Below are 25000 nucleotides of genomic sequence, written 5' to 3'. Positions count from 1 at the left end.
AAACATCCAAATACTACCTTATATTACCCGAATACCATAATATCATTATGATTATCAACCCCTCAGTATTTAAACTGTAGCAATAGAATCACACCATTTATCACAATATCAACATGCAATAACTATCATAACGTATCGCATTCGATAACCATACTTATCCTGTTTTCTTTTTTCCGTCATGCATGTTGCTTTCTGCCTAAACATCAGCATCTTGCAGGTTTGATATCTGCTTACCACCACTCAGCATAAGCGAAATTATCAATCATTTGATTGACGATGACGCGAAAATGCAAATAGCAATAATAAGTCAACCAAAAATTTAACAACCAGCGAGGAGACAACAATTTGATAACCGCAATCAGTAAGGCCATCATTTTTTATAGCTATGTTTCGCGTCGTCCGCACGCATACGTTTTGATTTTTTTCGGAAAAAAATAAAAAAAATCGAACATGCACAGTGAGTGTACGATTGTGCGAGTCATCAGTGTGTATAGGTTGCATACGGCGAAGCTGGGATTCAGAAATGGCCTCTAGCCTAGGCCAGCGTTAGTAAATCGTTTGTTCGGCATCTGGGAGCAAAATTCTATGAGCTTACACGAGACCGCATTGATCGCCTAAGCTGAGAGGATGCGTCGTTCCGGAGCTCTTTGCACCGCTGCTGAAGTCTGAGTACAATATTCCAGCGAAGCATAGGCACCATGACCAATGGTTGCCTCCTCTGTCCAAAGTGAATATTTACTCATGCTGATAACCCAGATGTTGTGCTTCGATGTACGATTTTTCTTTCGAATGTACACCATGCACGAGGTATTGTGCCCATGTACAGTGCATACACCTCTGATCAGCCTTTTTATTATTTTGGAACTTTTTATTTTTTTCCACCTCTCGCATATGATTCTGGAAGTTGAACTGACGCGAAACATAGATATAAAAAAATGATGGCCAAATACTAGCTGGATTTTGTGTACACTTTATTCATGTAATGTAAAACTGAGGAGAAAATGTGCAATAAAACGATGAAAAATGTGAAGAAATTTGGATTGAAACACGTATTCGTACAACACTCATCAGGAATCACATTTTCATCGTTTTATTGCACATTGTCTCCACAGTTTTACATTACATGAATAAATTGTACACAAATGTCGATCCAGCATGTATTACTGGTTGCGGTTATAAAGCAATTATTTATGATTTTAAATAATTTTACTCGGTTAAGGAGGCATTTTAATAATTATGGTAAAAGTGGAGAGAACAACATGTTACGAGTTTTGACAAACAGTCCACCAACGTGACCAGATCATATGCAGGCAGCGAGTGCGACAAAATGGCACAAAACTTGCAAGGAGTACGGAGACATTCAGCAACCTGACACCTAGCTCGAACACTTCTCCAAGGCGCAAGCCAACAAACTTCCAACTTGAAAGGCTCAGGTTCGGACATATCCAAGAGGGTAGGAGAGCATATTTTGTTGGATGGAATGACTCCTCCATTCTTCTATACAGTCATTCTGCAAATGGTAGGCTGGTCTACTATTTTTTTCAAACTCGTCCTAGCCCAGCCTTATAATTGAGGATGGTCCTGTATTTGAGGACGGTCTTTTCTTCTTTCAACCCAGTTTGACCCCGGTCTTCTATTTTTCGCCAAACAGTTTTACCCCCGTTCTTCCATTTTCTTGTACGCAGTTTGAGCACTGTCTTCTATTTTTCCCACAGTTTGAGCACGGTCATAAGACTCATTTAGTATACCCGGTCTTTCAACAGGACACGGTCTTGTATTTTTTAAATCGCCCCTGCCCAAGCCTTGTATTCAAGGCATTGTATACGAGGACGATCATTTATTTGCGGAAATACGATGACTTGTACACCCTTGAGAAACACCTCAACTTCAAAACTATGTATTTGCACCGCTGCCTGCATGGACTTGCTAGTCCTCTTCTAGAGATCGCCATCCTGCGAGAGCACCGCGTGGTCTCCACCATTGAGGAGATCACCCCGAAGTTGAGAGGTGCCAAAGTGTTCTCAATCGTCGACGTCAAGTGTGGGTACTGGAATGTAGAGCTCGACGACGAATCCAGTTACTTCACCACCTTCAACACACCATTCGGGCGCTACAGATTCCTTCGCATGCCATTCGGCCTCAAGATGTCGCAAGATGGCTTCCAAGCAAGGATCGACCAGACGTTCGAAGGGTGCCCAGATGTCACCGGCATCGCAGACGACATTGTCACATACGGGACGTCAGACGAGGACCATGATCTCAACATGCAGCAGATGATGGTTCGCTGCGAGCATTCTGGTCTCAAGTCGAACCCAGACAAATGCCGCATCAAAGAGGACAAGATCAAGTTCTTCAGCAGCATCTGCAGCGCTGATGGATATCAGACGAGGCACTTTTGAAAGCCTTGGGTCCCTACGGGAAAACCGCTAGTACGGTACGTCATGGGCACGTAACGACCTGCCGAGGTTTGAAGGTGGCGTCTGGTGTACGCTATGTAAGCTTCCACCTTGCTTGCCATGCACTGTTTATTCCGTCGTCCGTCAGGACACCTGGTGGTCACGTGTTCTCTGTACGGTACACTGATCAGCCAAAGACCTGCAGACTGTGTGATTCACCAGGCCACCTGGCTACTCACTGCCCAAAGGGAACGCGTTCAGTATGGGAGAACGAAAAATCTCCACCAAATAATGAGCAAGCAAGTGTGCAACAGCCGGCTGTACGTTCGTACTCTGATGCCATAAATGGCTTCCAAGCTCCGCCACAAAGCGAGCGCGAGGTAAAGAACCACGGCAACACAGACCAACCAACCATAGCAGCAGACTTAACAGTCGAAACCTCAGCGGTGGACACACAGGCGGGGGCACCAGCAGATGGAGCGGTGATCGGGCCCTATCCTGGGGTATCCGAAGTGCTCATGGAGGTACCTGCACCAAGTGCAACACCCACAGCTCCCAAACACCCACCAGTCTGTGGAAAGGCCAGTCACCAGTCTCCTGACACACCACCCAGTGCGTTTGTTCTGGCAGTTGGCAAGCACACATTTTGCACAACACCTGCAATGCCCAAGCACCCCGACCTACAGGTCCAGTGGGCCAATGAGGCTGCAGCGCTTGAGCAGGGCCAACTGGCGGCAAGGACTGCATCACGCAGTAGTTTGCTAGGCCGCAAGATCACCATGTGCTCGTAAGTCTCAGTCACAGTTAAACACGGACAATGAGCTTAACCCATGCGCTTACGCAATCAGTCCACCAAGACCAACACCTCAACTTAACCCCAACGCCACGCCCTTCAATCCCAACTTCATTCCCAGCACACCTCCAGCCAAGTGCCAGGAGCTTCGAACCATATTCTTAGCCCTAGAACTACCAAAATTTCAACTACCCTAGATGTACCGGAGGCATCATATGACTTCACTGGACTTAAACATACCTGCTTGGAATTATTTTCGGGGATATGTGCAGAAACAGAAGTCCTTGGGGTAAAAAGTACCTTTTAAAAGGAAGAACCAATGACAGGTGCACTATCTTGGAGACAAGCAGCTGGCATTGAGCGCAGCGAAAGGGCGACCTCTCGTCGCCCATTTTTCCGTAAGTTTACGGAAAAATGAAAGAGCATTTGCTTGCCATGCTCATCCTGCAAACTCTACATTTCAGTCCATTACCCCGGAAATGGCTGCTGCTGGACCAACGTGCTGGATCTTTCTCAGCCAGGTTGGTCATTCTTTGACTACTGTGATAAATACATTTACGAGTGAAAGGAGAATGTGGTGTTGAGACTCATAGCAAATGTATGATTTCCGTTCGACGTAGTGTCCGGATACCATCTTCGTGACCAAACCTCAAGTAGCAGAGTACTTCCTGGAAACTATTTTTAGGAATTTTACTTGATTATATGGCGTCCATTCCTATCCAGCCGAAGGGCCGTCGGCAGATTATTACGGGTACAGAGGACGCCTCTTGCGTAAATTTGCGAAACCAATGCCATGATATTGCCTTCACTCAAAGTAGAATCCTCTCCAATTTTCTGTTTTCCCTCCTAACTTGTGCACTAGATCATGACATGGATCATATTCCGGTCAATAAATGCAAATAATGCATCTGCCCCATCTTCAAAATTGTGAATACCTCCGAAAAGCCCGCAAACTTCGGAAGCAACAACCGGTTGCGCGCATTCATGCTTGCTTTGTGCAACACATTTCCACTATCTACCAATTTTGCCAGAGAACCCAGCTTCATGAAGGAAATCCTGCCCGAGTTTTGGAGATTGATGTTCTGTTATGTGTATGGCTCCATAGCTTTATCACCACCATTATCCTCTCGCTCCCTTGACTCCGGTCCCGTATCAGACTGACCGAGAAACCGGAGCAATTAGTATTATATCATCATCTGAAGCATAATATATGTCTCTGTGTTCGGTCACTTCTAATTGCTCGCGCAGTACAGCCTTCGACACGCACGCACTTGGCACCTTCCACCCTCCAGAACCGATCGCTGTAAAGACTCCCCACTGTACAAGTCCCTAGAATACTACAATGCCCTCCCTGCTAGCATTCGTGAGGTCTCCTCCCGACCTGCTTTCAAACAAGAAATCTGCTCACTGCTGATTAACTAAATCTGCTCCTGCAGCGCTCACCCTCTCCCATACTTGTAAAGTTAAAAGTGATGTAAATCACTTTCGAACTGTTTAACCCACAATCTCACCTTCTCATATATTTATCTCTTATTGGCGATGGTGCCATCGTGAGAATAAAGAATTCAAACATCTTGTCCTTCTCCTCCTTTACCATAATTTATGGTGAAAGAGGAGAAGGACAATATGTTGTTGTTATTGTTGTTGTTTATTTTACTTCACCAAATAAACAGGCAGAGATGCCTTCTCATCTGCCCAAAGGACAGGTTCTCACAGAAAGATGAAGGGATGATATGCAAGGGAAAACAAGAAAATTAATGATAATAATATAGGACAGAAAGCACCAAAAGGAGAAAAGGAAAAAAAATATATGAAGACAATTTCATGGTGTCGGAAATAGAAAGAAAATAGTTTCAAGGAATCAAAGAATAGAAAGACAATTTCATGAAGTCAGGAACACGTGGTTGATTTTATAGACATGCATGCACAAAAGTTAATGATTGATACATGAGAAGGTTGGAATTTATGGCAGATAATAAAAGTTTAGTCCTGGTGGTGACAGTCAATTTTTTCTTCAGACTTTTCCCGTTTGTCTCTTTCCCTCAAACCAGTCAATAATAAAAGTTTAACGAGGATATTCACAAAGTAAGTATATCAATGGCAGAAAGAGCTTTTCTGAAGGGACCAGGGACACCTATCACTCTAAAATCAGAGGGGAGAGCGTTCCAGAGAATGCTTCCCCGAAACATCATAGTCGATCGTCCCGCAGGCCTACGAAGAAAGGGAACTTGAAGGAAGTTCGTCACTTGTCCCTGTGTGGTGCGCTGATCTTCCGGAACATTATCTGGGGCCGTTCGAGTGAATAATTGTTGAAGAAGGGGGCTACAGGAGGTGTTAATGCATCGATGAACAAATAAGACAATTTTGTGTGTATATGTATGTGGTAGACTAACAATGCTCAGCAGAGAGAGCAGCGGGGCAGTTGGAGTCAAGAGCCAATGTTACAAGGTTGTACGGATGCAAGCCTTGAACATCTTTTCAAGCTGACCAAGCACGTGTGCACTAAGTCCTTGAAAGAAACTGTTTGAACCATAACACGGCTGGGAGAGGATCATGCTCAGGAGCCACGTTCGCCGCAACAAGATGTTACGAGTTACGACAAACAGTCCACCAACGTGATCAGATTAAATAAAGTCAGCGAGTGCGACAAAATGGCACAAAAGTGACAAGGAGTACTGAGACACTCAGCAACCTGACACCTAGCTGGAACACTTCTCCAAGGCGCAAGCCAACAACCTTCCAACTTGAAATGCTCAGGTTGGGACAGGTCCAAAAGGGTAGGAAAGCATATTTTCGTTGGATAGAATGACCCCACCACTTTTGTCTACTGTCATACTAACTTGTACACTCTTGAGAAAAACCTCAAAATCAAAACCTATATACTTGTTTACCGCTGCCTGAATGGACTTGCTGGTCCTCTTCTGCGAGATTGCTTTACCTCGTCTCTGGTGGTCGTGTTCTGCCCCCCCCCGCCCCGGCAACACCTGATATGGCTTTCGTGCGATGTTTTATTTACAGGTTGACAGATATTAAGTTGGCTCGTACCCACTTAATTAAATAAAGAATTCACGATTCCCGTGAGACTTGGCTGGAAGCCGGGCTTTCCGCATCCGTAGGAACGCCACCACCCCTCAAGGATCCAGGCGCAGATGCAGCCCCTAAAGCGGTGGGAGGTAAGTAGATCAGCTCACCAGCAAGTGATCAAAGACTGAAAAATCCCATTCACTGCATCCATGATTTCCTCGTGCTAGGCCACGAGTTCCCATTAACTGTGGGTCGCAGCACGGCTGGAAAAATCCTTCCGTTTTCAAGCAGGACTTGAACCTGGTACCCTATGTTTCTCATTCATGATCTTACACCAGCACACTGTGCCTGTATACCCAAATCGGAACATAAAACGACCTGATCGATTTTGTTCAAAATTGTACAACTCTACTACCAGAATATTGTCAGTTCCGAAAAATGGGAAGGATTGAAACATACCTTCATAGTTAAAACCTGATTTGACATTTCTGGTATGTTGGAGTATGTTACACAAACACACATCCCAGCATTTTGCCTCTACTGTATCTGAGTGGTGACTTCTGCAGTCAAGCCAAGCCGAATAGGGTGGCTGGGCTTTCTTCTCAGGGTTCTTGGCTGCCCATACTAACAATCTCATTTGGCTCCGAAAGCAAATATCTGTACTTCGCCGGGTTTTTTTCCGAAAGTGGCCAGATCGATTTTCTTCATTTCTTCAAGAAGTACAGCCAGCTATGTGGTTCATACATTAAACATTAGATATTCGATATTGAATCAATGTGAAGGACCTAGGAGCACGGTTTACTGAATCCAATATTGGCTGACGTGTGTGGTGGACAAAAAGCATTATAGTCAAACATAATGGCCGTATAGATTTCATTGAAATGTTGCAAAGGTATTTAAAAATAGTAATGGGAAGAGTTTACCGAGTTATGGCCGCTGCAGCTACCAGAAGCAAACTTTGTCAAGTACTACCAACACGGAGTTCCACCTGGAAAAGTCTTCCACGAGCGGCGTCAGACTCGGGTCATAAAGGGTGGTCAGGATAAATGAGATCAATCAACGAGATGCAATATCCCGAAATCCCATATGCCACATCTCAAAAGAACTACGACAAAAATGCCTTTTTTCGGTACATTCACAACATGACTTACAGGGTTTGTAATTTGGTTGTGGCTTTGAACAGACCGGCAGGTAGGTGAACAAGTTGATTACCGTACAAATCTCTGGGACAACAAAGTAGAATGTTGATAGGATGTATATCACTTCCTGGAAGAATATCTTATTACTCTATTTTGTCGTACTAGTTTGTAGGTGGAGTGTGTGGGTTACAGTGAGGGCTTTTACCCAGCCGCCTGTGTAGATTCACACCAAGTTTGAGCTACGAAGTCTGAAGAAAATGTTGAACGCTGAATTCGTCGGGAATGGATGTGTTAGTGCCTCTACAGCATGCAAAGTACATATACATCTATGGAGGTGCACGGCTGGATGTGGCTGCCATTGGAGTCTGGTAGGTTTGAGCAAACATTCTTCGATGCTCGGGTGTATAACCCTTATGTTCGTTCAAACCGAAACCCCGCCTCCCTGGTGTCCGTCTATGCCAGACACGAGAAGGAGAATAGTCGCAGCTACGAAGCACGAATTTTGCACATCGATCATGCGTCATTTGTCCCCATCGCCCTCAGTTGCACTGGCGGGCAAAGCGAAGCAGCGAAGGCTCTCTACCGCAGGGTTGCGTCCATGGTATCGGAGAAGATAGGAGAGTCTTTCTCGTCGGTGATTGCCTTTCTTCGAGTGAGGTTGGGCTTTGCCCTCATCCGAGCAGCTGCCGCTGCCATTCGTGGTCATCGACGTCCAGCCTCTTCCTCTGCCGTTGATCAGAACCGGTCAGCAGCTTTGGCTGTTGCGCAGTGTGGCTTGGCGTCGTGAGAACTAACTACTTGCACTGTATCCCCATTGTACTTGCACTTCCTGTCAAATATCCGTTTTTTCTTTTCTCTATTTATTTTCTTTACCAGGCGTGGGCCTGGACTATCAAAATGGGTGCCTTATTATTTTATCTGTTTCTGTTTTAATGACAGTCCATTGCAGATTACAATTTTTTTTACATCTATGCTGTGATAGGTGATTTCAAGTAGTGCTTTGAGCCGAATTCTTACTTTGGAGCTCATAATATGGCCGAATTTGGACATTCTCTCAGCCGATAGAAAAGCCGATTAGGCGAAAAATTGGGTCGATTTGGGAAATGCCTAGCTGGTGCTCATGGCCAATGATACTACCGTGCTCGCTGCGAGTTTTTGGGGCTAGTCAAGGGGATATTGCGTTGTGGCGAACAGAGAGCAGATACGGAGGACCGGGCAAGCAGTGCAGCTGGTACGGGTTGGCAAGCGAGGCAACAGCACAGCGGATGGCCAGCCTGGTTAGGTGTCCACCAGGACCGAAAGCATCCAGTGCGCAGCGCTGAACATTGTTCAGTCGCTGGAGGTGACTCTGCACAGCTCCCATCCACACAAGAGGCGCATATTCCATGACTGGTCGTACGAACGCCTTATATACGGTCCACCTGCCGGCGCAGGTGAGGATGTGGGCGGCTCGGTTTAGGACCCCAAGCCGTTGGAGTGCACGGGTGGCTGCGGAGCGTAGGTAGTTTGTAAATTTTATTATTTAAGGGGTCAGTCTACCCATAAATTCCATATGGCATTCAACTGACCGTAACTTTGGTGTCTCTCAATGGATTTGAGTGAAAGTTTGACCACACACTTCTTCCACTATACTGGCTCTCTGGACATGATTTAAAAGTTCTTGCACCTCGCTGACAGGCTCTCCAAGCCGGAAAAACTCAAAATTCCTGCATAGTGCCTCGGTGTGCGCGACACCCAGGAGCCAAAAGAATGCATTTACAACATGTTCACATTTTCGTGCCCATTCTGTCCGTGCACGGGATCCAAACCTAAAACAAGTCCAGAAGCAGCCATGGGTTGTGGGGTAGGGCCCCTCAAAGTGGCCCTAGAATCTGTCACAACGGAACGAGTGTGCTTTCTCTCACAGACTCCCACAGACCCAAGTCAATTTTTGATTTTTGTAGGTTTAGCACGTGCTACGAGGTCGTACCTTTGATACAACATCCTGTGCTGGGACGTCGTCCACAGCAAGCCATTTCCACAGCACTGCACACCAAATCCAGGATACCCTCAAAAATCGGCAAAGACTACCACTCGCGTTCCACTACTGCCTAGTACTGAATCCTACCTGACTTCTTGACACGACTCAAACTTGCCAAAGTCACTAAATCAACGTCAACCACAATATTCAAGCCACATATCTGCAACGTCACGAGGGTGCTGGCAAAGGTCCTGCTGCATGTGCAGCCCAATACGTGGCTAAAAAAAAGCAAAATTCTGCACACTTTCGCGTGTTTCCATGATAGGACAAGTTTCGCACGGTCTGCTCATATTCAAATACAGTGCTGCCAAAAAATGACAGCGTGCAAAAGAATCTTTTTCCTTGCAAGGGCACATTTTTTCGGCCATAACTCTTGAGCGGCTGGTCAGATCGAGACAAAATTTTCAGAGATTTTGCAGCTACATGTAGTCATGCTCTTACAACTGACGTAGCACTGGAAATGAATTTACAAATTCGATTTTTCACCGAATTTTTGGGTGGTCTGCCACCTTCAATGATCTCCCAAAGGCATAGCCTATCTGGGTGATCAGGTGATCGCTAAAGGTCAACTGGTGTCCATCTTCACGCTAAGGAGGGTGATGCTGGTTGTCTCGGGTACCAGTGTGCCATCAAACAGGAGTGCAGGGAGATCTAAGCAGGCACGTCTGAGGGTGACTGTCATGGCCTGGGATTTGGTCGGGGCAAAAATCACTTTCAATGTATGGCCTCTGAGGGTGGCTGTCATGGCCTTGGATATGGTCGGTTGAAAAATCACTTTCCTTGTTTGGTCCCACTGGTGCAGTCTGTCAATGCCCAGCCTGCTGCAGCCAATACAGTTCCTTTTCACAGTGCTACCCGACAGAGCGATACGCAATCGCAGCAGCCATTCGTTTTCGTCAAACTCATTCTTGACACAGACGTCCTCGAATAGGTGGAGATAACGCTCCAGTGGCTGCCTTCTGTCGTATGTCGATACTTTCATTAAAGGCCCATGCCCACCGCTGTGACAGGGAGCCTCCGCTGAACCTCCCATCAACCTCACACGCGCAGCGTCACCCATTTCATCAATCTATCGCCTTCAAATACATACCGAATTCCGTTGGTGAAAAAGTTGGCTTCCAAATAACCTAGTTCCTGTTTCATGCTCGGTTCGTATCCTGGAGTGGTCTCCAAATGTTGTGAACCCTCTGTGATTCTCTAAATTGTCAGGATCGAACGACCACACTGCACGAGGACAACTATTAACTCTTGAGAGAATATTTCACTTCGATCAACAGCAACTAACGCTAAAACCACCAGGTAGTTATAGCGTGAAAATGACAGCAAACACATACAACATACAACTATAGCGCACACAGCAAATCACACATAGCGCATGTAGCGTATACCACGTCGTACACATCAGCGGTACGGCAGAGTCAAGATACAACTGCATTGAAACGAACACAATGCCACAAGCGAGAAGGCCTGTCACACTTGAGAAATTGTGGTTTCATAACAGTAAGAGTTTCCATAACTTTCGAGATTATGCACAGCAACAAGAGTACATAACCCCCAAGAGTGTGCAACTGCCTGCAAAACCACTATGCTGTGCTGCGACGGCAGAACTTCACATCACGTGACATGGTTCAAAAGGTTATGCTGGCAAACAGTGCAAAGTGACGACAAGAGAGTTCCCAAAGTACCCAAAGCTGGGCTGCGTACAACCCTGTATCTATCATGCACAGAGTGCAAATAATGTGTACGGGTTCATCACGTGATGTGAAGTTCTGCTGTCGCAGACCCCATAGCTGGAATTGCACACTCTTGGGGGTTATGTACTCTTGACAGCAAGGGTACGGGCCTGTAATTCTTAAGGCTTGAGCGGGAAGATTGCTTGTGGATTTAAACCATGTTGGCCGTCTTCCACATCCTAGGTCGGACTCCAGACCGGACGCACTGATCCCTGTCTCCATTCCCCTGTACACTATACCTGTACAATGTCCTTCATTACTTTTTAAATTGATTGCCCACCCAGCTTCGCGAAATCCCTTCGGGCACTCTCTTCAAATCCCAGATATCCCTGCTGTTGCAGAACTCTGTATGCTCGTGCAGCGACCACCCTGCCCATACACGTATTCACTAATCCCTGCTCACCCAATTTTTCATCACTCTTCCTCCTCTCTCACACTATTATCGCTTATTGGTCACTGGGTAAAGTGAGAATAAAGTTTTGACAAAAACCACGTTATGAATTTGCAGTTGAAAGCCCTATTTGAATAAGGTGACGAGCTGTCTTTGATGATGCTGTGCGGTCCATGTACCCCATCTTTTTCATAGCTACGGGAATAAGGCTGCGTTTACACAAAGACAAAATGAAACGAAACGAAACGTAACGAAAACGGGCTGGCCTCGAATAGTTTCAAATCTTTCACACGAGAATGGAAAATCGTTTTGAACCGTTTACACTAAAACGGAAAACGGGCGATCAGGCTAGAGTTAGCACGTGCTGGTTTGGCGCAAGGGCGGGAAGAAACACGTTAGTTGGAGTTGGTACGTGCTGGTGGTCGCAAGGAATGGGTGTTTCCCGCTAGTTATATTCTGGCAAAGATGGGTTCCTTGACCGCGCTCCGTTTTCAATCTTTTTCACTGTTTTCACCTTTTACACGAGAATGAAAACCTGTTGAAAACTTTTCAAAACACTTTGAAGTGCTTTTCCAATTCGTTCCGTTTAGGTATCGTTTTCGGTCGTTGTCGTGTAAACGATAGTAGTAAAGCCAACGATATCATTCCGGTTGGGTTGTATTTCGCTGTCGTGTAAACGCAAATCGTTTTCAATCGTGAAAACGCAGCTTTACCGCATAGTGAGGACTCTTGATTGCCATTTAGAGTGAGATTCGTTTTGAAAATTGACTTACATGTTCGTAACGATCTTGTTATTCTGAAATGCTGAGCCACTGAGATTCGTCAAACCGCTAGAGCGCAAAGAACTAGATGCAATAAAGCACAGAATAAAGCGGTATTTTATACAAAAATAACGGACCAAGGAACTACACGTTAGGCTATACAGTCCATTAAGACCACCAGTTACTAAACAATCAGCTCGTGCGATAATACCGCACGACACTGACCGACGGTACAGACGTTTCACGGCTGTGATGCATGCATACTCCAGCGACATTATGTACCGTACGACATTTCCCCGTCACCCCAGTGATCCATGATGCGGTCTTACACGACCTTGCTGCCTTTTTCAAATCTCTGGAAATATTTGGCAAGGTTTAGCCTATGTTTCTGTCAATTCCAGCCGTTTTCTACGCCGGATTCGCGAAGTCTCAGCGAATTCACCTTCCTGCCTTCAAGCTGCGCAAGCAGATATTTTGTCGTCAAAATGCGCAATAGGAAAGTGAATTACGATCTTTTTTTCAGTTCGTTCTTCCTCGGCGTGCCGACCATTGGCGTTTATCAGAATTGGCTCACATTCGAGGCTTCCTCCTAAGGGGCGCAAAATTTTTGGCAGCCTTCACGCCAATGGTAGTTATATTTTCATTGCCGCCCAGATTATCGTTTTTGTGCCCAAGTCGATTTGCGTGGCGTACTTGGACGTCAGTTGCAAGTGTTTGCTGATATATGCAGAACGAGTGGAGGTGTGTTCTCCTGCCTCAATGTCTAACGAAGACCCTGGTTTCGTCCGCCATAGGAGGGAACCGTGCATCCTTCGTTCTGCATGTCAGCAAGTACAAATCAGACATGCATCCAATGAACATTTTTTGAAATCCATGCTTTTGAAATGTATGTAGAAGCAGGACATTGTGTACAGATTTTAAGTGTTAGACAGATAGGCATGGTTTTTTTGTATTACTAGTTTTACTGCAGATTTAGGCCTCGCACAATGAAGTCTGTCAACGCATGCGTGAAGACCATACGGAAATACTCAAAGTAATTGAACAACAACAAACGGCAACCATGATTCAGCTTATAATTATATCTTGCACTGCATCAGCACTAAGCACAGCATGGCACGCAGGACAGTGCCGCAGCCGCTGGTAATGGCCGTACCCGGTTTTACTATTCTCGGCGTTCATGATAATTACATGTAACATGTTCAATATGCAAATGATTATGTAGAACACTAATAGGCTATCCTTGTACACTCCTCACTAGAGCCCCTCCTAAACTGCTTTCTTCTTCAGTGAGGACTTCTGTACAAGCTGCATTATGCAGAGCATCAGTTGCTACCGGAGTGTGTCGCCAAAACAAACAGGTTTTTATTCTGATGCGAATAAGATACACAGCATCACGCATCTTCATGACCGTGCCAATCCCATGGAGCTGGCTCAGGGCTCGATGGCAATGCAGTTCACCTGCTGAATTGACAGATGTCCATGAATTCATTTTAAAATAACAAGTCGGTCAAGTGAGAATTCGGCAGGCATAGAGCAAGCTCCCACGTAGGGAGCAACACGCAATTCAACAATTATCGCCGAAGTTGCATCAACCTCTTCTTCACATTAATTCCAATACGGCGAATTAAATCAAAACTGTAAGAAGCTAAATAATTCTGTAACTTGAAACAAGCATTGATAGAATAACACCTATAGCAGGTCCATGTGCTTTAAAAGTTAGAGACTGGAAGATATCCTCTATTTTTACACTAACAACACAAACATGGAAGCGTTGCGGGCAACCAACTCCGCCATGCTATGACACTTGATGATGTATTGTGGTACTTTGCTTATCACTGCAAGCCCACTGGTTGACTTGACCAACATCCATTGCTTCTTTCATGACGAATATCAGCAGTGCAACTGTGGCAATAAATATCACCACCTCCAATGCCGCACTTATTGGCGGAGCACATTCTACTGGAAATGAAACACTTTAATGTTCAGTTAGTGCTGATCTGGAATAGTATGGAGAGCAGGGTGGTGAAGGGGTACACGCAAATTCAACATCCTTGCCGATGAGCACTGTGGAGCATGTGCAATGCAGAAACTGCTGTCCAATAGTATACAGAATCTGATTTCCAGGAATCCTAGAATCCTCGCACTGCCCCCAAAGGTGAAGAGCACATGCATGAAGAGATGTACATGTAGCTGCTATGTCATCAACTTTGCGTTGAGAGAGTAGCAGACGATCGAATTCTATCCTTCTCCTTCTCCAAGATGAATTGCAATCAGTCTAACGATTTATTTGTGTTCTTTTCTTATGCACGGAAATCTGGCTCTAAGCTGTCCTCAGGGGAGAACATGTTCTGGAATAAGAGCAGTGGGGTTCCATCTGTTGACATCATGATGGTAGCGAGTCAAGCAAACGTGCCCCCTTCGTGTTCCGAAGTTTCAAACACACCGAATTCCATGATGCACTACATTACTAGAATTTATTACACTGCATCATCTTGAAAACAATTCCTGTATTGACTCCAGGACATACTAACTTCAGTACTCGCCGAAGGGAGGCTTCCAGGTCTGGGTAGACTTATTCTCCTCCAGCATGGCATCATACGACCTCTCTAAGGCACGAATCCATCGCCCCAAAAACAAAACTTTCTTCGATAAATTTGAAAAATGTGCAGAAAGACTGCATGCGTTGGTACGCTGTGCGTACGCGAGCTGTTGCGATGCGGGTTGCTACGGTACGCCACCATATTGATAAATGTCGCACTTGGAACTGCCCTGGTTTCACAACTAACTAGCTAACAGCTTTAGCAGATCTTGGATGTGCACTCCAACAGCCTTCCAACTTGAAAGGTTCTAAGTTATAGAAATAACATCAGGTAGGAAAGGTGAGCGCAAGCAAGATAAGCACGAGCTGAAAGTCTCCGCTGTGAAGGACGTTGGCAGATGTTCATGCATTGCGATGACGATACTGGCAAGACCAATGGACAATAAGGTCGAACCACGATTCAAGATGTCTCAGCACTATGTCAGTTTTGTGCCTAGTTCTTGCACTTTCTGACTGTACATAGTAGTGTTGAAGCGAGCATATCTATAAATAAAAAAAAGAACGATCAGTTCCACTAACAAGGAAGCTATCGAGCGAGCTAACGAGTTTCATTGATGGGGCAATTATAAATTTTTGGATATACTTTTTTCAAAGTTCGATTTTTCAGCTGGTTCAAATTATCACCGCAAATTATCACCACTGGCATAATTGGGGTTGCTGCTGCTTCACTTTGGACTGCTTTTTGGTGTCGAGATGTCTTTTCGGCACCGTGGTTAAGTAGCCTTTGTAAGAATAGACCGTTTTGCAAAGATTGCAAGTAGCCCTGGTCTTCGCTGCATCGCGGGAGAAAACTTCCAAACGACTGAGCGTAACTTTCACTCAGATGCGCAACAAGACATCAGTAGAGTCCACCAAAGCTGCAATGACAGCACAAGCAACTCAAGTGTGGTGCAGGCATCCAGACACTATAACTGCGAGTGATTTTCACTTTGAGCGGGACTGGACTCTCTATCGACCAGGGAATCGTAACATATTTTACGACTCCCCGGTCGACATGTACTGCCATGTGTACGGAGTACGGTGTACAATGTTTGTTAGTGCAAACAAGCTTGCCGCACAAACGAGCAGAGTTTCTGGCGAGCGAGCTAACGAGTACCGGTTGAGATCGTTTTAACACTAGTATGTAGAATCTAGTTACAGTGATGGAGAGTTACTCTTAACTCGAATTAAAATGTCCTTTTCATTTCTACAGTTATCGTTGGTTCTACATCCGACTTTAATATATTTATTCTCTTACAGTTGTGATTTCTTTCACTTGTGATTTTTTCTCCTCCCCTCCCCATTACTTCCCATAACTATTATCAATAACCTTGCCATGCCGTGTATGTCGCTTACATGTATAAAAGGAGACGCCATCGCCTGTTTGTGTAACTCTAAAGCTGGTTCTCCAACTCGGCAAATCAGTTGATCTATGCGACTTTGTGCCTTTGTATCACCTTGACGTTTGTATAGCAAAAGGCATGCAACAACGTTATTTAAAAGACCCTTATGTATTATCTGCATCAAAACGTGTTTCATTTATTCAAAAGGATCAAAAGAATAACTCCATCATTGAATAGTGTTCAATGTGAATACTAATATGGGCACAAGTGCTGAATATTTCTACTTCCTCCGCGTCATCGAAATTGTCGCAGTTTTACTAGTGACTCGTCACTTGTTACTGACAACTCCATAAGCTCCAGTCCATTTCGTAAGGTTTTTGAAATATTTGTCGCAGTTTTACTAGTGACTCGTCACTTGTTACTGACAACTGCATAAGCTACAGTCCATTTCGTAGGGTTTTTGAAATATTTCAAATTTGGCTGGACCTCTTTGAGAATAGTTTTCGGAATATTGCTCAGGACCGCTCCATAAATACTCTCATATAGTTTCTAAACGATTGGATAACAGACGCCCAATTTGGAAAAAAATATGCACAAAGTGATCACAGATTTTATGTGGTATAGATGCTGGCATAACGGTTTTTGCCTAGGTACGCGTCTATAGTTTTGAAATGCAGGACTGTAAGCCATTCTAAACCTATTACACAGTATGATAGTCTGAAGACTAGAGTAACGTTCCAGGAAAGTTGGACTGAGAGTTTTCATGCAGAGATGAAGTCCTCGTCGTCGTTGATGTCAATGGACGCAAAAATATCGCTCCGAAACATTTCAAGGAAGGTTAAAAGTTGGTCGTGCCTCATCACAAACGCTTTGACTTCCTCCACAGGACAAGAGCTGCTATGCTTGTTGTTTGCTAGCTCTGGATGATTTCTACTTTACCACCAACGAAGCCTAGTAAGAATACACGATCATTGCGAGGTCGGTTGATTACCGTCGGCGGAATCACGTCGATCTTGAATTGAACTTTTTCTAGCCGTGGCATGCTCATTTATTTTAGCTGTGTGGTCACAGCTCGTGCATATAAGTGTACCATCACGTCCAGCTCGCCGTCTTTTTCGTGTGGGGTCTACACTGCTCTTGCAGGTACAATCATGTACTGAGTGTGTCAGCCAGAGCGACACATTTTATCGATGTTGCAGGCATTTAGTTTGCTGATCCCTCGAATTTTCTCCAAGCGTTGCCACTTGTTCCATGAAGTCATTCTCACCCCAGCTAAGGTAAAACAGAGATGAGGCTGGAGTGAGTGGCCATTAGCATGAGAAATGTGCAGGCTGCAACGCCTGACTAATCTCAGCGAGTCGGAATTACCATCGCAGCGACATCAGCAAAGAAATTGCGCCTACAGTCCATTCATAAAAAGATGGGTCCTGGCTCTGGCGAGCTCCCGTATTTGGCGATTTTTCGTGATTTCATTGTACACAGTGCAGTGCTGCGAACTTTGAAATTTGAAAAAGGGTCCAAAAAGATTGCCTGAACTGGGGTTCGAACCGCAGAATGCACTGTTGCAGGCGGGGTCAAACGGCCTGGATTTTGATGGTTTTTCCCAATTCAGTGCTTTTGGGGCAAAACCTGGCCGAAATCCTATTCTCGCTATGGCTTGCTTTTTGGACAAAAAACTTCAGAAACATAATTGGAAGAGGATTCCATATGGGATTCCAGAAAAAAATTCTAAAAAACTCAACGTTTGACCCATTTATGGCCAAAAGCTAGAAGTTCATTTTTTTCTGAATGGACTGTAGTTCAAAAATTCCAGCTTTCAATAACAGAAAATAGAACTTTGCCATCACCCTATACTGCTGACTATCGCTTATGTCCGATTCCTTGCCTCTGGTACGAGTGCTGGTGAGTAAATACCCCGTTTTATATCAAAAGTCAAACTGCAACAATTTCGATGACGCAGAGGAATTAATTGCTGTTATGAATACGTAAGTTAAAGCTTTCAAACGCCAGACCATGTAGAACTCACATTTGGACAATGTTTGGGCACGACATGACAACTCCGTTGCTACATGTACACGAACCACAGGCTTTGGAAGGTTCACTCCAAGCTAGCACCATACAAATCACAGTTACCGTTAAGACCTGCGAATATGGAAATGACCAGACGCACAACCAGAACAGAACAGAAAACGTCTTCTGGTAGAAACTCAAAAATACAACACAGCAGTGTTATCAATTACCTAATTATTATATTTGTATACGTACACAAGGACGCTAAACATTCTAAGTTTGTGGAGGAGATGAGAAAGTCAACGCTGAGGTGCAAAAATATAGGTAGAATCTGGATAAATCAAACCCCAGTATGCCAGGGCATTCCAATTATCCAACCCCCAGAACATATGCCCGTTTTGAGGTTCGAATTATCAGACTTTGCTATTCCCGTAGCTATGCAAAAGGTGTAACTTCAGTAACGTTTTGCGCTAGCCAGGGTCCACACAGCTTTAATGCCATGTGTTTGTTTGTTTTGTGCCCTCGCGTACGTCGGCATGCCTGGCGCTATCCCGTACCTGTCTCGTACCGTACCATCAGAGACATCTGGCCACAATATTCAAATAGGGCTTTCAAATGCAAGATCATAACGTGCAGCAGCTTGGAAGAATGAGTATGTATGCGAAGTGTATCGGGGGGACGCATACGGTGTGATAGTGCGGGTTCGAATCCTAGGTTATGTCTTGAGTAAATTAGGAGAGATGAAAAATTTATAGCATCACTATGCTCTTTCGCCTTGGTCATCAAGGTTGTAGACGGTGTCGTATTCCTTCGAATGCGAAGAGAAAGTTATTTTATTTCGCTCAGGGCCCTACGCTATTCTTATTTGCCTAGCTCATCATGCATGTTATTCGAACAGATGGAAACTTTTGCAGTACAATGATGTAGCCGATCAGTTCGTTATGGTATGTTTGGGCATTGTAGCCGTCATGGTCGAAGTAAAACACTATAGCCAATTAATGGAAACAAAACATTTCCATTTGTTCTAATAACATGCATGAGCTAGGCAAAAAAAAAGCTAAGCGTAGGACCCTGAGCCTCCAAGCTCTCTCATGTTAATATCAAGAGTAGTAAAATTACGATTGAGCTGGCTTTAAACTCTGATAAGGCCCCTGCGGCAACGTTGCTCATATGTTGTTTCCTGGATAACGAGACAGACCTCATTCTAAAAAAAAAGCATAATACAATATTGAGTGACACGTTTCCTATTCTTTAGTCCGCTATACTACAGAAACCCATTTAGCAGAAAAGCATTTAAAGGAAGCCATGATGCGCTTCTAGCAGGGCACATAACTGAAGGTGGCTGGGCTAGTAGTAGTAGAAGTATTAGTAGTGTTTATTAGACTAGGGAGTCCCAACAGGCATGGCCCCGCCATTGTTACAGGGAACCCTAGGTGAATCTTTGTGAGGTGAGCAAATGTATCAGCAGATTGTGCCCGACGACAATTTGGAGGAATAGCATTCCACCGACCTGCCGCCAGAAATGAAACCGAGTGCAGTCCATACTCAATTTCTACAGTGGGTAATACTAAGGCAGCTGTATCCTGGCCACGAGTACGAGCATTTGTGTGCGGGCCACCTGAACGCAGGGTAAACAGTGATTGAAGGAGTTGCTAGCAATTGATGACAAGTAGTGATAGACAAAACCGTATAGTTTCAAATTAACTCTTTACTCAAACGAATGCAGATGACACAGTTGTAGAACTAATGCAGTTGGGATCATTCTATCTAAACCAAATGCATTTTTCATCGCAATGTGGCTGACCGTTACCAGCCTGGGTACTGTATATCACCTTATTTCCGGTGTTGTAAAATTTCGGTAAAAGCCAACCCCTGACTTTTCGGTGTAAGGATAAATTCGCATGGCACCAAAAAAAAAAAAAAAAAACGCTCTTGCACTAATATCTCCGCCAAGCAAGGCCAAAAGGCTCCACATATGTATACCGGTACATGTTATGTATGTACAATGTACTACCGGTATACCAGTATACAAGTTGATTTTTTTTATTTGACAGTGATTTTCATGATTTTTACATATTTTTGGTATTTCGGAAAATTTAGGTGTAATGTTAAATTAGGTGATCCAGGACCAGTACCGAAGTTACCGAAATTTAAATTACACCGAAATAATGGTGTTATACAGTATATGGGATAGTTTTCAAACAGTGCACATACGCATTACTTGCACATCCTAGATAAAAAAATCATCGATTAGTATACAGAGGTATTTCACAATAGAGACAGGGGAAATGACAATATCTTTACAGGTCAGGTACACTTTACAAGGCTGGGCTCGTGCAGGCGGGGCAGGACGCCGCATCAACATGACCTGTGTCTTAAAGGAGTTGAACCGAAGGCCATTTTCATCGAGGTGATGCTCTAGCCACCGAATACTATCCTTCAAGCGTAGCATGATTGTAGCCACATCACAGCCGGATACATATAACGCAATATCATCAGCGAGCAGCTGCACCATACTCTCGCGAATAAGTTCGGGTATTCGGCGAAGGTACATGCAGAAAGGCAAAGGCCCGACAACAGACTCCTAGGGGACCCCTCTTGTACAGGGTTTGGTGTCACCCTTGTCACCACTCACAGTAACCTGCTGACTGCGATTCGTGAGATAGTCTGAGAATCACTTGAGGACAGTGTTGCCTATGCCAGTTGCGGCTAGCTCATCCAGTAGACCTGTGGGGTGCACACGGTCGAACGCCTTGCCCATATCCGCAAAGACTTCTACTCAAGTTCTGTCTATGCAAAGTGTCAGGGCATCCTCACAGCTATGATGTGAGAGGTACGCAAATTGTTCAGCTGCTATGGCAGATAGGTCTGGATTCTGGTAGGAATATGAAGTGACTTAAAATTGTGGACAATCTTCTCTAGGATCTTGGCAGCGATATGTAACAGTGAGATTGGTCTGTAGATGGTGGCTGAGGTCTTATCACCGGATCTGTAAACAGGGCAGACATGGGCAATCTTGTAGGCAGCAGGAAAGATGCCAGACCTAAGGGACTGGGGGACGATAAAAGTTAGGGGATACGAGACTTAATCTCTGCATTATTTCAGGATGCCGGACAGAATATCATAGGAGCCGGTGGCTTCGCTGGATGCAAGAGATTCAAGCAACGTCGAGATGGCATTGACGCTGACAGTATCAAACTCCAAAAGGGTAGCGCCATCGGGGTCTGCAAGAGGCAGGGGCACCTTGACTGGTCTGGCAGGGTCATGGACGATCTCGGCAAGGGCACTAGTAGTCATCAGATCAGGGAGTGTGGCTGCTGGTGCAGCCCTCACTGCTGTTCTACCAGACTAGCTATTGATACTGGCCCATTAGCCTCGTGGGTCATGGTGACGATTTTCGAACTCTCTGATGTAATACTGTGACTTCAGCTGCCTATTGAGGAGAGTGCCTTCTCGCCGTATTGCACGATACATCTACCGAAGCTAATGATCTGACGGGTGAGTGCGTACCTTTCTATGTATGTGGATTCGTTGCTGGAGGAGGTGTTTCAACCGAGGTGTCTAGCCAGCTACCGACTCTGGAATGGCCTGCAAGTTAATATGAAGTCGCTAGTATCTGACGGTGGATTCAAACGCATGCTACGCGTATTTTTATTCTGTTAAATGTAATGGCTTTCGTAACCTGCTGATGAGGCTCGATAGAATCATACTACGATGACCCGACTTGTAAATTTGACATCTCTTTTTCTCAGATGGAGAGCCAAGGAACTTTTTAAACATGGAAATCGATAGCATACCTTGTGTCCACAATTTCCCGTGTTTATAATTCAAACCTTTTTCCTGCTCGTCCTGACCCTGCCTCCCCTCACTGTTACTTCCATTTGCGTATTATAATTATAATTTTACTTTCTCTTCATCTCTGACTCTTTTTACTGGTTGTCATCGCTTTCATAATACCGTAAAGTATCGTTGATCCGCCCCCTCTCTTATTCCCACCCTATGTCGATTTTCTAACTGTGAAGCGATTTCGGCGTAGACAACGAAATACGATGTTGAACCGACGTTTGCTTTGCTGTACTCAATATGTGCCAATCCAGGATGAGAATGTGCACAATTACGCACATCGAGTCTGATCCTCCAAGTTGTTGTACATCGTACTGCACTTGACAGCTTTGATCTAATTCCCACCCCCCTGTCGAAAAACCAGCTGGGAAACGGCATGGCGTGGGGGCGGATCAACGGTACTTTACGGTATTGGGCAGAACTGCCCGTTTGACATGCGATGTATATTAAATAAACAACAAAAACAACAACAGCTTGCTCACTCCATAAAATATCAATATACCCCACAACACATACGCATGCTCAACACCCCCGCTCAGGTTACGGCCCAGTACAGCCTTCGACCCGCACGCACTTGGCACCTCCCACCCTCCAGAACCGATCGCTGTAAAGACTCCCCACTGTACAAGTCCCTAGAATACCACAATGCCCTCCCTACTAGCATTCGTGACGTCTCCTCCCGACCTGCTTTCAAACAAGAAATCTGCTCACTGCTGATTAACTCAATCTTCTTCTGCAGCGCTCACCCTCTCCCATACTTGTAAAAATTAAAGTGATGTAAATCACTTTCCAACTGTTTAACCCACAATCTCACCTTCTCATAAATGTATCTCTTCTTGGCGATGGTGCCATAGTGAGAATAAAGAATTCAAACAATGTTGGTGCTTTTTTGACAACATTTACATCATCTTTGTTCAATATGCGTACATGTTGCGAACTACACCCTTGTTGAGGTCGATTGGGCCAGCGTTGCTCGGACTACACGGTGTGCCCGCACTCAATCCAGATTTGCCAATCGATGACACCCCTGCTGGAACGTTTAATCCGCTGCTTGTCGTGACCAGCACGAGCGGTGAAAGTACAATATGAGATTTAGACCACGTGATGTGTGAAACTATCGCTGTTTGCGGATCTACAGTTGTGGCAAGTGAAATCCGACACTTATCATAGGGGACAGCGCCACAAATGGACACCAATGATGTAATGTACTGCACCTAATTTGTACTATAGAGCCGTATGCATCCCAAACAGATCGAAAGGTCACAGTGTAGATACACACAGTTCACAAACATGGTACACATAAGGAGTATTGGTATCCAATCCCTATTCATTTTTGCCAGCATCTTTTGAACCTTGACTGTGATGAGTACGAGTTTTGTCATCAGACAGATAAAGTTGTATGTAACACATGTACGAGGTGGTTCGCAATTTTTGGACATGTCGTAATTTTTGGAAAAATCAGTTAAATATGGAAGTAGAAACCTCCTGAGTTGTTGTCCTTTCCTTGGTGGACAAATCTTTGACAAGAGTGTCTTCTTGTGGTCGTCAAGTTTCTTCGTGCCAATTTTTAGCGGTGAAGGCCGTTTCTTTCTGGGCGTTTTCTTTATTATTACGTCCGTGAAAAACCTTTAGTGACCCTTTAAATTGTGTGTCACATTGAAAAGCCTTGAAAAGCTTGCTACGGCCTGTCATTAGAACTCATATCAGCCGGTCTCATAGGCATAGCCTTACCCCATTTTCATGTCCTGGGCAAGTTTTACTTGTTCACACCATTGCAGACTGCTGCTAGATGCTATTTAATTTAGTTGTCCAATAATTGCTCGCATTGAAAAAGCAGTAGAAAAAGACACCTTCTATGGTTTGGTTGGGTTTGGTTTTTATTATTTCAGTTCGTTGCTCAACAGTACAAAGTACAAAATTAATATCAAGAGGGACGAACGAAAAGAGAAAATAAAACAGAGCAGAGAGGAAGATGCAACTGAAAGGAAAGAAAAACGGAGAGAAACGGAGAAGGAATGTGGGCTGGGCGGATTCATGAACCATTTCTAGAGCAGGGCAATGCATGAATCAGGTCAAGTTGTGACCACATGCTTCAACTCTATGCCTTCAGGTGTGTGGGTTGGTGGTAAAGCATAAGTGTGCCAGTAGAAAGCAAGAAAGGAATTTAAGTTATCTTACAAACCAACATAATGGGGTGCTATTTAGAGTGTCCAAAAATAGCAAATGACCTCGTACTGTCTGTATGGAGGGCTGCAGGGCCTGAAGACTGCATGGTGCAGTCCCTTATGCTAAGTGTTGGATTTCACTTGCCACAACTGTATTAAAGGGCATGCCGATTTGCTCTTAGGGGTCGTCCGTAATTATCGAAAAATTAAAAAATCCGTCCTCGTGCAAAGTTCTCTCTTACCCACTCACCCACCTCCCATTTTTTCCATTATTTTTTTGATTTTTACCGATGCCCGGCTCGAAAGTAAGAACTCCTGAATCCTGACCCCATGTTCACTGATTGCACCTACATGTACATGAATGTCAAGTACTAGTAGCTAAGTAAAGTGAGTAGGTCTACCGACGGCCATGCACGTCCTACAACTACAAAAGAGTCATGTACCGGTATATCATACTGGTGTTTGCGATCCTACACTACGGCTGTGTTTACATGAAGCGTTTCAACCCGGGTTGAGTTCGACCCGGGTCAGATTTCAACCCGCCATGTGCACAAAGTGAATGGCGCGTTTACATGACGCATTGCGCTTGACCCGGGTTGAAATTTCGCCCCGGGTCGATTTCAACCCTCCCCCCAAGGGGAGGGTTGAAATCAACCCGGGTCAAGAAAATCGTACAAACATACCTCTGTGCGTATCTCGCGCCAGGTTTGAACGGCACTGCAGGTGCAAATTTCGCGCGAATGGATTCACGTGACCATACAGGACTGTAGAAGTGGACTTTTGGCGGCATATCAGTATTTGACC

The 25000-nt window shown here is 44.8% G+C and overlaps 1 protein-coding gene across 1 annotated transcript in view; it reads right to left on the bottom strand.

Moving 5' to 3' along the window:
- Positions 1-25000, bottom strand: part of LOC135821760 (carboxypeptidase N subunit 2-like) — a 51733-nt gene that overhangs the window by 25989 nt on the left and 744 nt on the right. Inside the window, exons 2-4 of the mRNA XM_065334757.1 lie at positions 18205-18320; positions 12270-12341; positions 7365-7436 (exon numbers count right to left, since the gene is read on the bottom strand). Coding sequence (XP_065190829.1) covers positions 7365-7436; positions 12270-12341; positions 18205-18320 — 260 coding nt within the window. The remainder of the gene's footprint in view (positions 1-7364; positions 7437-12269; positions 12342-18204; positions 18321-25000) is intronic.

The sequence above is a fragment of the Sycon ciliatum genome, chromosome 7 (assembly GCF_964019385.1).
Source record: "Sycon ciliatum chromosome 7, ocSycCili1.1, whole genome shotgun sequence".
NCBI lineage: Eukaryota > Metazoa > Porifera > Calcarea > Leucosolenida > Sycettidae > Sycon > Sycon ciliatum.
This window is presented reverse-complemented; position numbering and strand designations above follow the sequence as displayed.